Source organism: Jaculus jaculus, chromosome 14 (genome assembly GCF_020740685.1).
Source record: "Jaculus jaculus isolate mJacJac1 chromosome 14, mJacJac1.mat.Y.cur, whole genome shotgun sequence".
In the NCBI taxonomy this organism is placed as follows: domain Eukaryota; kingdom Metazoa; phylum Chordata; class Mammalia; order Rodentia; family Dipodidae; genus Jaculus; species Jaculus jaculus.
Window position 1 is genome coordinate 69,908,023 of NC_059115.1, and position 12,477 is coordinate 69,920,499.

At 36.7% G+C, this 12,477-nt stretch overlaps 1 protein-coding gene across 9 annotated transcripts in view; it reads left to right on the forward strand.

Annotated features, from left to right (window-relative positions):
* Positions 1–12,477, forward strand: part of Mctp1 (multiple C2 and transmembrane domain containing 1) — a 427,275-nt gene that overhangs the window by 193,227 nt on the left and 221,571 nt on the right. For 6 of the 9 annotated variants that reach the window (XM_045134043.1, XM_045134044.1, XM_045134041.1 and 3 more), the window contains exon 7: positions 10,233–10,292. The exons of the other annotated variants lie outside the window; for them this stretch is intronic. In XM_045134043.1, the coding sequence (XP_044989978.1) occupies positions 10,233–10,292 (60 nt within the window). The remainder of the gene's footprint in view (positions 1–10,232; positions 10,293–12,477) is intronic. 9 annotated transcript variants of the gene reach the window in all.

Here is a 12,477-nt window from a genome sequence, read left to right on the forward strand (position 1 = left end):
CTTAGCATGTGATCTCTCAGCTTTCCTCATTGAGAGGACTCTCAGCTGTTTTCTCAAGTCCCTCTCATACCCTTCCAAGCTTATGCCATAGACTTTCATCACTGTCCAGTTTTTTTTTTTCCATAAACTTTAAGCAAATCATGCAATGCTTTCTGAAGAAATGGAAATCACACCAATCCAGTTCACTCGAATCATCCTCTTGCTAATCTGTGATCACTTCTCAACCTCATTTGCGGCATCTGATCTCTATTACATGTACAACAGGGTCTAGAAAAGTAACTCTGCTCCAGGAATGAAATCGATGAGCTGGGACAGGAACAACTCCAGACTGAAGAAATATCAACAAAGCTCACTGTTTTTATCCACAGAAAATTGAGTAGAAGGCTTTCTAAACTCAAAAATCCCTTTCTCATATTAACTTAGAACACATAATGGAAACAATCCCCCCTCAGTGCTTCATCTCACTGCAAGAAATAACTGGATCGCTGCAGTGAGAGGAGCTTATGGTTCCAGTAGAGTACTGAGCCCTGACTTTCCATGTAACTTGTAAGATATATCAGATATGAACCATCTTTTAGCGTATTCTGTGATGACACCACTCTTGCACATAGATACATATCAAGATGGAAACTAAACTTTCATATGACTATGTCTTGAAACGAATAAAACGGATTTTATCTGTAAAGAAACAATGTGTTTGCTTGAATTTTACTTAAAAAGTCAGCATTTCTTTTTAACAGAAACTAATTTTTTTAGACCCTGGAACATTGACAGTCTTTCTTCTTCCATTCTGATTGAGTCATGCTCTTTACTTAAGTTTTCCTTCATTATTTGTTTTATTGTGAATTAACAAAATACTTACGTTCAATGTTTTAAAATATTTATGGTAATGTCTTAATTGTTTTTAATAAGTGTTTCTTATGTATAGTTCTTCTTTAATTTCTACAAGGTTAATAATTAAGTAATAATTAAGATACACTAAAAGATCAGGACCCCCAAAATCACTTATTTAGAAAAGTTGCTGAATGTTTCTGAGTGTTCAATGTGTTTTCACTACATATAATAAAGTTTAAAAACATTTCAGAAAAGTTTTCACTCTTCATATTTCTATTATCTATGTTGTAATTATACTTTACAATTACCATTATATTAAAGTGTCTAGATTTTAACTTTTAATTTGATGATCCATTCTGTATCACTGTTGTGATATACTGGTGTATAAACCTATTAATCCAGTAATAATGGAGCAATATTCCCTCTTCCAGAAGAATTTAACATGTAATGATAAAATTGGACATGACCTGGTATTTGGCATTAATTAGTAGGAACGATGCATTTCTTTGTAGTATAAAAAAATAGAAGTATCCTTTGCACCTTTGTATATTGGTATGTTGACTCACACCTGTAATCACAGGAGGATGAGGCAGAAAGATCGGAATTGAAGACCATGTTGGGGCCCATAGTAAAACTGTGATACACACACACACACACACACACACACACACACACACACAGACATATATAGTCAATTTTTAAATGGCATCTAATTTATGTTTAAATTTAATCTTAATGATAAAGTAAAGAAATCTGCATAATTTTTCTTGAGTCCACAAGAAAATTAGGATGAATCATAAAAACTGAGACTGTATCCCAGTGTGAAGAGTGCTTGCTTGACTAGTAAGCAAAAAGTTTGTTCAGTCCCTAGCACCATATAATCTGGTCATGGTAGCACACCCTTGTAATCCTAATTCTAGGGGAGGTTACCCTTGAGTACACAGCAAATTCGAGGCCAGGCTATGATACACAAAACCCTTTCTATAACAAACAAAATTTAAAAGTAAGTAAAGATAATGATTAATGAACATCTACTTTTCACTATTTATTAATATCTAAAATTCTTGGAGTAATTATTATTAAGCATTTAGGTTGGTTTAGTTTTCAAGCTTATAACAAAAGATGCAAAAATGCTTGTGTCTTAGGTTGTGGTTTACTCTCTTACACTTGAGTGCTTGACAGATTATTATGTTTAGTGTATGTGTTAATGTTACTTTAGAGTATTACTCTAAGTATATGTGTTAATATTACTTTAGAGTATTACTCTAATGGATCTTCAATTTGGTAAATTCTCATGTAGATACTGAACACTGAGTGAATTCGCATCAGTTCACTCACTTTGTTTTTGTCTATATGAACATCATGACTAGCTGCTAATGCATTCAGATTTTCACTATGCCCTGAAACATTCACCCCATTTACCCTATTAGTGATACAAGAGCATGTGTTAAATCAAAAGTTCAGGGAAAGGTAGCCATTTCAATTACTAGCTAGTTTAGCATTCTTCACACACCACCAAGTGGAAACTGCTCTCTGAATCCTTTTCTCCAATAAATGGTACTTCTTTGGACACTAAAGGAGAAGTGGCTTTATGTACCTTACACTGTTTAGTGGCACTGCAGCCCCCTTTGCATTCATTTCCTTCTTCCTCTCAAAGATTCTTGTCTTACAAGGGACTTTGTTGCTTTAATTTTGAGATGAATGTATTTGCAGTACTTTTAAAGACAGATATTGATATTTTAACAGATCATATATATATACATGCACACACATATATATAGATATATATAGATATGCACATGCACATATATACACTTAGTGTACCTATTCTCAAGGTTCAAATCTTCCTATCTCTGGAGCCTCCATGTACAAGAATGAATCCTTCTGCATGGCAGTGTTCTGCCATACAACCTGTCTTTGAGAATCAATACTTTGTAGCAAAGACTTAAACATAGTGTTGTTCAAGATTCCCTAAGCCTGGAGTTTTCCTTCCTTTACTGAGTTTCTGTCAGAAGTAATCTAACTAGAGAGAGGAAAATGCTGAATTGACATTATTTCTTAACATGCTCGCCCCCCCCCCCCATACAAAGTGAATCATCTCACAGAATTTCCTTTTACTTAAATATTGGCTCATCATTTTCAGCATCTGATTTTTGCGTGATGGGGTTCTTTTTATCATGTCTTGATTACCATACACTGCCAATAACAAATGCTTTTAAAGAAATATTATTTGTGGAACTCACATGCTGTGTAGTAGTATTTGCCATAAAAACCAAGAGAATCACTCCCCTGAGGAGAAAAAATGCATAAATCCTACTCAAGAATAGTATCTATGTTATTGTGGGCATGTTGATCATCAACGCTTAACTAGTCTGAAAAGGTGTACATATACCTACCTATGAAGAGAAAAAAATAAAATGTATGCATACAAAATGCATTTTGGGAAAGAACAGGTTACACTTTGAGTTATTGCAATATTTTATTCTTTAGAAGTAACTTATCACTGCTAATTTATTCTAAGGTTAAATTATTCATCAAGAAAGTTTCATGAGCTCAAAAGAGAAAATTTATGTGTCTTTTGTGAATAAATTTTATGGGTCAAACAAAAAACGGAAACAAAATAATGAAATAATTTGGTGCTATCAGATAGTAAGCAGTTAGGAGACTATGCAGCATGTGTGTATATATGTGTGTGCATTATCTCAAGAATAAGTTTGTCTACGTGTTATGTGAGGTAATAAAAAAAATGATGCCAATCATGGTAGTAGATGATCTAGAAGGATCATAAGTTTGAGGTCAGCCTTTTCTATGTAAACAAACATGTATTTTCAATAAATTACTATTTCAATTAAATGAAAAATAAAGATATGTATATATGAATTTATAGACTTAGTGATAACATTTTTATAATTGCTTTCTTAAGGAGAAGCTTGTTCTTTAATAATATAATATAGACCTCTGTATTATTATTATGACTATGTCTTCTGTCACTTGACAACTTATCTCTTTTTAGTAATACAACTTTGTATAAAGATTTTATTATAATCACTATTCATAATTATAATGAACTGTAAAACACTGTATCCATTGGTTGAATGATGCGATTTTAATAAGGCTTTGGGCAAAGATATCGTTAATTTAAAGTAGAGAACACTCAACTCTGTGAGTCTGCAGGGCGTAGTTAAACCTAACACCTTGGACGACACATTAAAAATGCATCAGTGGCTTGTACGTGATATAACTTAAATAAAGGGGAAGAAAAGAGTAACCCTTTAAGTATAGCACATGCAAATAATGGAAAAGATGCTATTTAATGATCATCAGGTCCTTTCTATAAAGTCTTCATATCCAGATAAACAAGTGACTTAAAAAATAGAAGCTGTACAAAATGAAAACTTGATTTGTAAAAGAACTCCTCAGCTGTGAGAGGTCAATTGCTTGTGCTTTGATGCACCTTTTCTAGTCATTATGCATATGTCTTTGAACAAACTTCATGTTTAGAAGTAAGCACAATTTTATTTTAAATTCCCTACTTTATATTGCGGACAGTGTTCTGTCAGTGATGTGCTTCCCTTGCATGAGTGAGAGCCCATGTTTGACCCTCAGCACCCGTGTGAAGTGCTGGGCCTGGAAGTGTGAAGACAGGAAGATCCCTGAGGCTCACTACTCAGCTAGCCTAGCCGAGCTGTGGAAATCAAAGCCAGTAAATGAGAGACTCTGCCTCAGAAAGATAAAACAAAATAGACTAAAACCAGACATGAACAGCATTCATAATGATGATACACAAGATCATCCTATGACCTCCAACACACACATGCTCACACTTCAAAAATACACATGCACATACACACACACACACACATACATGCAGAGCCACACACATATCACATACAAACACACGCAGAAAAAGCAAAATCCTTACATTGCCAATCTTTTTGCTCCTGGACCTGTTTGGAAATACTTCAGAATCACCTTATATTGAAAAGTTCTGAGATTCCAAAATGCAACAATGAATAAATGGTAAAAAAAAATGATGATGCAGTGATGAGGCATATATTTTGACACCAGTTAACCAAACTTCTGAAATTTGTACTGTTTATTTAGAGAACACATATACATTTGATTATCCCGCAAAGTACATGAAGGCATAATTAAATTTTATATTGGAATGAATTTTCCTTGCTATTTTAATGATATTTCTCCATAGACATAAAATTATATTTTATGCGTTATGATTCATGATAGAGATTACCATAACCATGACATTATGCTTATTTGACTATTCTTGTGAATTTTTTTAATGTTATGATTTTGTCTGGGAGTAAATCAGGAGAAGTTGGCGCAAAATGTAGTACCAAGTACCAGAGTCTACAATGCTTGTTGTGCCCCACTCAGGTCTAGGGTGCTTATTGTGTGAGCCTTGACTGGCCTTCATTTTTGAAAGTGTTAAAAATGTGTCACTTAGTTTTCCAATATCCCTCCTTAGATGATCAACTGGGGAGAACTAATGTAATGGGACTCCAGGATAACAGAACAAAGGACTGATCCATAGATTTGCATGGTCTTAAATGTAAACAGACAGGCAGATAGATAATAGAAAGATAGATATAAATGAATGGTCGATAAGATAAATGCAATTAGGAGATTTATTCATTTTAATGTACTTTAAATTCTTGAATGAAAATTTATAGTCTTGTAATGACTCTGCTGCCTAAATCCTAGTTGACAACATTACTAGGAGGTCAGACTCATAAGACATTCTTCTCATAAAAGTAAGCAAATAAAATATTTTTTAAAAAAAAGAATAGAAGTGTCCAAGAGCCCTGGTGTTCTTGCACAATGATACGGTCTTGACCTGGAAATTTCATGTAACTGATATACTTATGTATTTAGTTATTTTTACAATCTTTTAAAAGCCCCAAATGGCACTAAAGAAATGAAACTGTGCTCACGTAAAATCAGGTTCACATAACCACATATGTTAGCTAACTTGACTCTGACACTGAAATTTCAAGGGTCAAAGTTCCGAATCTATTGCATTGTTCTGATATTTGGGGGGGGGATGCTGAATTAAATAACATGCATTAAGTTAAAAAGCCTGTACAACTTTGAGCTAATTTTAAAATATCACTTTTTTATTAGATAGAAAGATAGAGAACAGGCACCTCCAGCCACTGCAAATGAATTCCAGATTCCAAGCGCCCTCATGTGCATCTGGCTTATGTGGGTAGTAAGGAATTGAACCTGGGTCCCTAGGCTTTGCAGTCAAGTGCCTTAACCACTTAGCCATCTCTCCAGCCCTAAAATACTACTTTTAATAAGATATCTATGGCTGTTGCAATCAGCTCCACATGGCTGGGATGAACATCCAAACCAGACACAGTTTATAGAAGGAAGGGTTTATTTCAGTGTACAGATGTGAGGGGAACATCCATCAGTGATGAAAGAAACTGGGTCTCACTCATAAGTCCAAGCAGACACCACCAGTCAGCACCACAATCACAGAGGGACCCAGACAGAGCTCAGACTGCTCTGCATGCCTTTGGACTGGGAATTCCCCCAAACACACCTTAGGGCTGGACAGCAGGCTCTGCCCACAGTGACACCTCTTCCAGCCAGGCAGCTGGAAATCCAAGTTACAAGCTTTAATGAAACATCTGAGTCTACTGGCATCCATACATTCAAACTTACCACAGTGGCTAAGCCTTGTTCCATCTAATGAAAAAGATATTTCTCTGACTTATTTTATGTACAATTGAAAATTGTTGTCATATTCATTTGCTAGGGCAAAAGCTCTGCACTTTAGTTTTATTTCTCTGAGGAAAGAAGTATTAACTTTTAGACCTTTCTATTTTAAAAAAAATGATATGGCTTTAATTTCTAAAATGGAAAAGCAAGTAATTGAATTGGGAGAAGTGTGTGGTTGTTAAGCTTATATTTTGATTTTTCATCTTGTAGGAAAAAATTTTGAAGACAAAATTTGATCTAAATAATATGCTATCAAGGGATTGTATTGGTTTAAGAAGTTTTAAAAAAAAATCTCAGTGGAAACAGTTCAACAAATCATTCAAGTAAATGTTAAAGATTTTGTTTTACCAAATTGATTTCACAGGGCTGGTTTTTGTTTTTTGTTGTTTTGTTTTTGTTTTTGTTTTGTATTTTTCTTGCAATGCTACTTTTAAATTTGAGCATTCTTACAGTGGAGCTTTCCTTCACTTCTTGGTATTTTATCTTGAGGGGGACTGAAGTAGTACTGAGTATGTAAAATTATGGTCTAGCCCAAGTTCTCTCAAGAATTGATGGACCATTCATACTGCTTTTCTTGCTTTCCACACTTGAAATTACCACTTGTGTTTAGAACTTATTACTGTAGTATTGGTGTTTTTATTGGTAGTCTTGTTATCATTATAAAGTCTGGTGAAAAGAAAGCCTTGGCTGTTCTATTGTAAATTTCATGCCCATGCAGAGCAATAAATGCCACTGGAATTCACAAGAAAATTAAATTGTTTCATTTGAAATAAAAGCCTAAATTTACATAAGAATGTGGTTTGCACACTGAAATATAAATTGTAGTTGGTGAATTACAGATGTAATTAAATGTGGCATAAAAAGTACCACCAAGGGACTTCATTGGATTCAAATGTCACTAATATTTTCTTCTCAATTTTTTACTGAGAAACTTTTGTCCTAAGTGTTGATAAACATCCTTCAGTCCTCAAATTCATGAATCTCCTTTTTTCTTTGTATACTTGATATACAGTAAGGCCCCTAACGTCTGCCTTCAGTTGATGTAGATTGGAAGGTTAGTACAGCCTCAATATCAGACACCTTAAAACACCTCAAGCTATAAGTGGATTGAAAATAATTTCAAATGTTTATCTTGAATCTAGAAGTAAAGTTTTTGTTTTGCATTAAGATAAAACTTGTATGTATTTATAACTTGCATTACTGCCTCTAGATAAAAAGTGAAATTATTTGTATAAGAAGACTCCAAGAGCTAATTTTCAAATATATTTTTAATTTTTTTCTGTAGTTTAATAAACATGTTGATTAATTTTAAGATATTTTCAGATCAAAGTTAAAAGAAATTACAACCGATAACACAACTTCTCTGAACTCTAGAAGAGGATTTTTTTTTTCAGTGTAATTACAGATAATCTTAACCATTCCACTTAAGGCCCTTGCCTCAGCATCAAAAATGTAGTGTTTTTAAGGGATTTGTTGTTATTTAGAATTTGATGTGATGGAGTATCCCATGAAAACTATAGGTGTAGGGCTGGAGACATGGCTTAGCAGTTAAGCGCTTGCCTGTGAAGCTTAAGGACCCCAGTTGGAGGCTGGATTCCCCAGGACCCACGTTAGTCAATTCTTCCCCATTACTCCTTATCTGGCTTTCATGCCTTTTCTCTGCCCATTGAGGTAAATTGGAATTGCCTGACGATTCTGGGTGGGAAGTTATTGACTGTGGAATGAGCATTGTACCAGTTTCTACCCCACTGATGAACTACTTTCCCAGCGACCACTAGCTGCATCTAGTTACTCTGGGAAGTGTGAGGTCTCATGAATCCCCACTTTGATAGTGAAATATTGACAGGCTCAATCATGAGTGGGAATCCACAGTAGTTGTAAATTCGTGAGCATAACGACCATGTCATATCCAGAAAGCAGTGTTTCTCAGCCCTCTTCCCCAACCTCATGCTCTGACGTTCCTTCGGCCCTCTCTTCCAGGAGCTTCCCGGAACCTTGGAGGAAGTGCTTGGGAAGGCTTGTTGGAGGCTGAGCACACAGTAGTCGCTTATTCTTGGCAATTTTTCCAGCTGTGCATCTCTGCACTGACCTCTTTCCCATTGTAGTAAGAAGCTTCTTTGACCCCGGCTTCAAGCCGTACTCCTCTATGGAAACAAATACAGATATCTGAAAGACAATTTGGCATGCTGGCCATTAAACCTACGACCTCCACATAGACTTTGGGTCAGGTGTATGGTGACAAAAACGACTTCCCTCTTGCAGTGTCAGACTCAAACCCAATCAGAACGTGCTCGGTTAATCCCTTGGCATTCATGCCACTATGCCACCAGTGGGCACATTTCACCCGTCCAATCTATGGAGTACACGTGGTACACATCTGGACAGGACTGTCCATGGATGGCTTTTCTCCTCAGCCTCTTGCCTAGCACCTTCTAGAACAAAGAAAGCTGGCTGACAGGGCGGAACTTTCTAGCTCAGCTGCAGTTTTGTTCTTCTACCTCCTGCAAACTGAAATGTGTGGTGTCTTCAGCAGCTGGCACTAGATGATGGGCAGCCCAGAGCCTGGCTTGTCTCAAAGGAATAGTAGCCTCCCTCAGCAACAGGTCATCCCTGGCACGGGGATTTGCAGTTAATAACTTAGGGCTTCAGGGAACAGCTTTATTCATCTATGTAGGAAACCTGTGTGCAAACACTTTTTTTTAAATTCATATATTAATTGACTTACCAAGTAGTACGTTTTCATATGGCTTATTCACATATCCTTAGAATTGGCTCTTCTTTCCACCACACCCATCCCTCCTTAATCCCCCCAATGCTTATCCCTGCCTAAGCCTGTAACTCCACTATTTTTTTTTATTTGAGAGTGACAGAGAAAGAAAGAGGCAGAGAGAGAGAGAGAATGGGCACGCCAGGGCCTCCAGCCACTGAAAATGAACTCCAGACACGTGCACCCCCCTGTGCATCTGGCTAACGTGGGTCCTGGGGAATCGAGCCTCGAACTGGGGTTCTTAGGCTTCACAGGCCAGCACTTAATCGCTAAGCCATCTCTCCAGCCCTCTCCCTCTATTTTTTAATAGCCACCACTTTCAGTACATGTTTCTTTTAGAATTATTTGAGGAAATTCAAGTTCATGAAGTCATTCATTCATGTTGTATCTAGTCTACATATTGTATCACATCAGGAAAATAGGAACTTTTCTAAGGACTTTAATTAATACGTGCTTCATAAGTAAGGGGTCTACTACTTTTAAAACAGTCTCAGAGGCTATGGTTAACACATTGTTTTGTTAAAAGGAATAAGTATCCATTGCTTTGCTTTTTTAAAAAAATTAAAATATGCTTAAATAGTTCTGTTCTCTGAGATGAACCATCAGACTTCACAATATATTTATGAATAATCAAAACTAAACAGGTAAGTGGACTCTAAAATTACTTAAATAATCCTCACTAAGCATTATCATCAATGTCAGATGAATATGACAAATTTAATTTATTACAGGCAAAAAAATATAGTTTCTATATATTCAGAATCTTAAAGTGTATGAGTTTTGCTTTTTAGTTGCTTTTGTTTTATTTGTCTTGATTTTGAATATTAATTAAGTACTCTAAAAAAACATTTCAAAGTTTAGCTAAATATTTGTTTGTTTTTAGGACCTCTCAGAAAATGAAGTGTTTGGATCTTATTTATCTGTGAAGTCTTTCTTTTGGAGGGTAATGTCTAAATCCTTTAATAATAATATTCTTGATTGTGAGTTCTGGATAATAATATTGAAAGTGAAAGGTCAACTAAGTAATCCACGTTCTGAAGTGGTCTCCCAGAGAGACGTTCCCACTTGTCTTCTCGTTGACTTTTATTCTGTGTCATCTTGGCTTTCTCTCCGGCTTCCATTTCCTCATTTAAAGACATTAAGGCCTTGCATCTTTTAAAACGGAGGCTTTGCAGTTCTTTATGGGGAGAAATGTATTCCAGTCTTTGAAGCACTAGAGCCACTGAGACCTTCCAGAAATATGACAGTTTGCATAAAAAGCACACTAAGGCTCCTTGTTTTTAACTCTGGAAAAGGGGAATCTTTTCTATTCCATTTGCATTCAAGAAAAATTCACTCCTGTTATAGTGAGCACTCTCTCTCTCTCTCTCTCTCTCTCTGTCTCTCTCTCTCTTTCTCTCTCTGTCTCTCTTTTTTTTAAGATAGGGTCTCACTCTAGCCCAGGGTGTCCGGAATTTACTATGTAGTCTCAGGATGGCCTTCAAGTCATAGCAATCCTCCTACCTCTTCCTCCCAAGTGCTGGGATTAAAGGCATGCGTCACCACACCCAACTTGTTATAGTGATCTTAAACAATATATACATATACATATATATATATATTAGATCTACACTAGATATTCAGTGCCTTTTCTTTGAAAGTAAAAGTATGTTTTAGTAAACATAAATGATGCTTTTGAAATTAATAAAGAGAACATAAAAATTCCACAGGATTTGTTTGCAATGCCATTGCAATTTAATTTAAATTTTGGTGACTGAAGCGCCACCAGCGGTTATCCCTTCTTCCCCTTCTATAATTCTGCACGGTCCGCAGCACTGATTTACTAATTTATTACTAATGAGCTTCAGCACTTTGCCATTAAGAGAGTCGCTCTCGCTTTGAAAACTCGAACTTGGCTCACAGTCTCGCAGTCATAGACACTGCCGGGCAGCTGCTGTATTGGAGGGCTTCTCTGTTGTCCTTTCTTGTTCTCAACAACTCATGATCGAAAGTCACATTTTTATTTTAAGATTTGAGATTTTAAAGATTTGTCAGTTTCCCTGAGCATATTGTTGGGTTCTATATGAAACTAGTCCCTGACCAGTGAGCTAGTATAAACTATAACCATTCTTCCCTGCCTTTCCAACACACACACAGCTTTGCAGCGTTTCATTGTTGTGAGCTCAAATGCTGGGAGCCTCTTCATCCCCCTCTATCCACTGCCTCCACGGTTGTCTTTACTGTGGTTACCCTGTACCTCTGCTGATATAATAGTAGTTCATCTTATATGCTCACTTAGTGTCCGTGAACGTACAGGCTGATTGCATTTGGGTCTTTCCATGACCTCACATAGAACCTGACATGACCCTTTGCTTCCTTACAAGAGAACAGCACGTGGGGGTGTTTTGTGTCGAGTTTGTTCCCTGTGCAGCAAGCATGCAGGTGTGAGTCCTTGTAAGTCAAGATTGGCCACCAGGGCCAGCTCTGTAATTTCTGCCTGCTTTTTCCAGCTCTCCCGCTAGATGGAGCTCTTTCAACGTCTTTTCTCACTTGTTTCTAAGTTAGCCATCCACTCCTCAGGGCTTTCTCTTTGGTGTTAATCGTGGGGCAAAGTTCCTTCATGATCTTTCTCAGTGTTGAAGTATCTGATCTTGAGAAACTAACACACAAGATTAAGGATAAGTGTGTTTGGTACCCAAAGCAGAGGGGTGTCTTTTGCTGGAAACACTATAAGAAATGAGTGAGAAATGAGATGAGCCAAAGACAGAACTAATGAGGAAACTGAGGCCCAGAGAACTACCCTTGCCCTGAAGTACCCAGATAATGCCATAGAAATAAATGTTTCAAAGAGCAGACAGCATCAGTGCACTGCTTGTGTTGCTAATCCAAAGAAAAGCCATGTATAAATAGAGCTGCTACTCTAATAAGGAATCACTGGGTTTGACGTCCCATTTACAAATCAGGTAAGCAGTGACCAGTCTGCTTCGAATGAGTATTCTCTCTCATACTTATAGTCAAAAGTCTAACAACTGATCCCACAGTCCTTTGCCAAGCAGCCCTGGAACGTTGATGAGCAGTTAAAGGGGTGAGTGAAGAAAGGAGCTTTCCCGTGGGGAGGAGACAGCAAAATAGCTCATTTGAAATCTTGG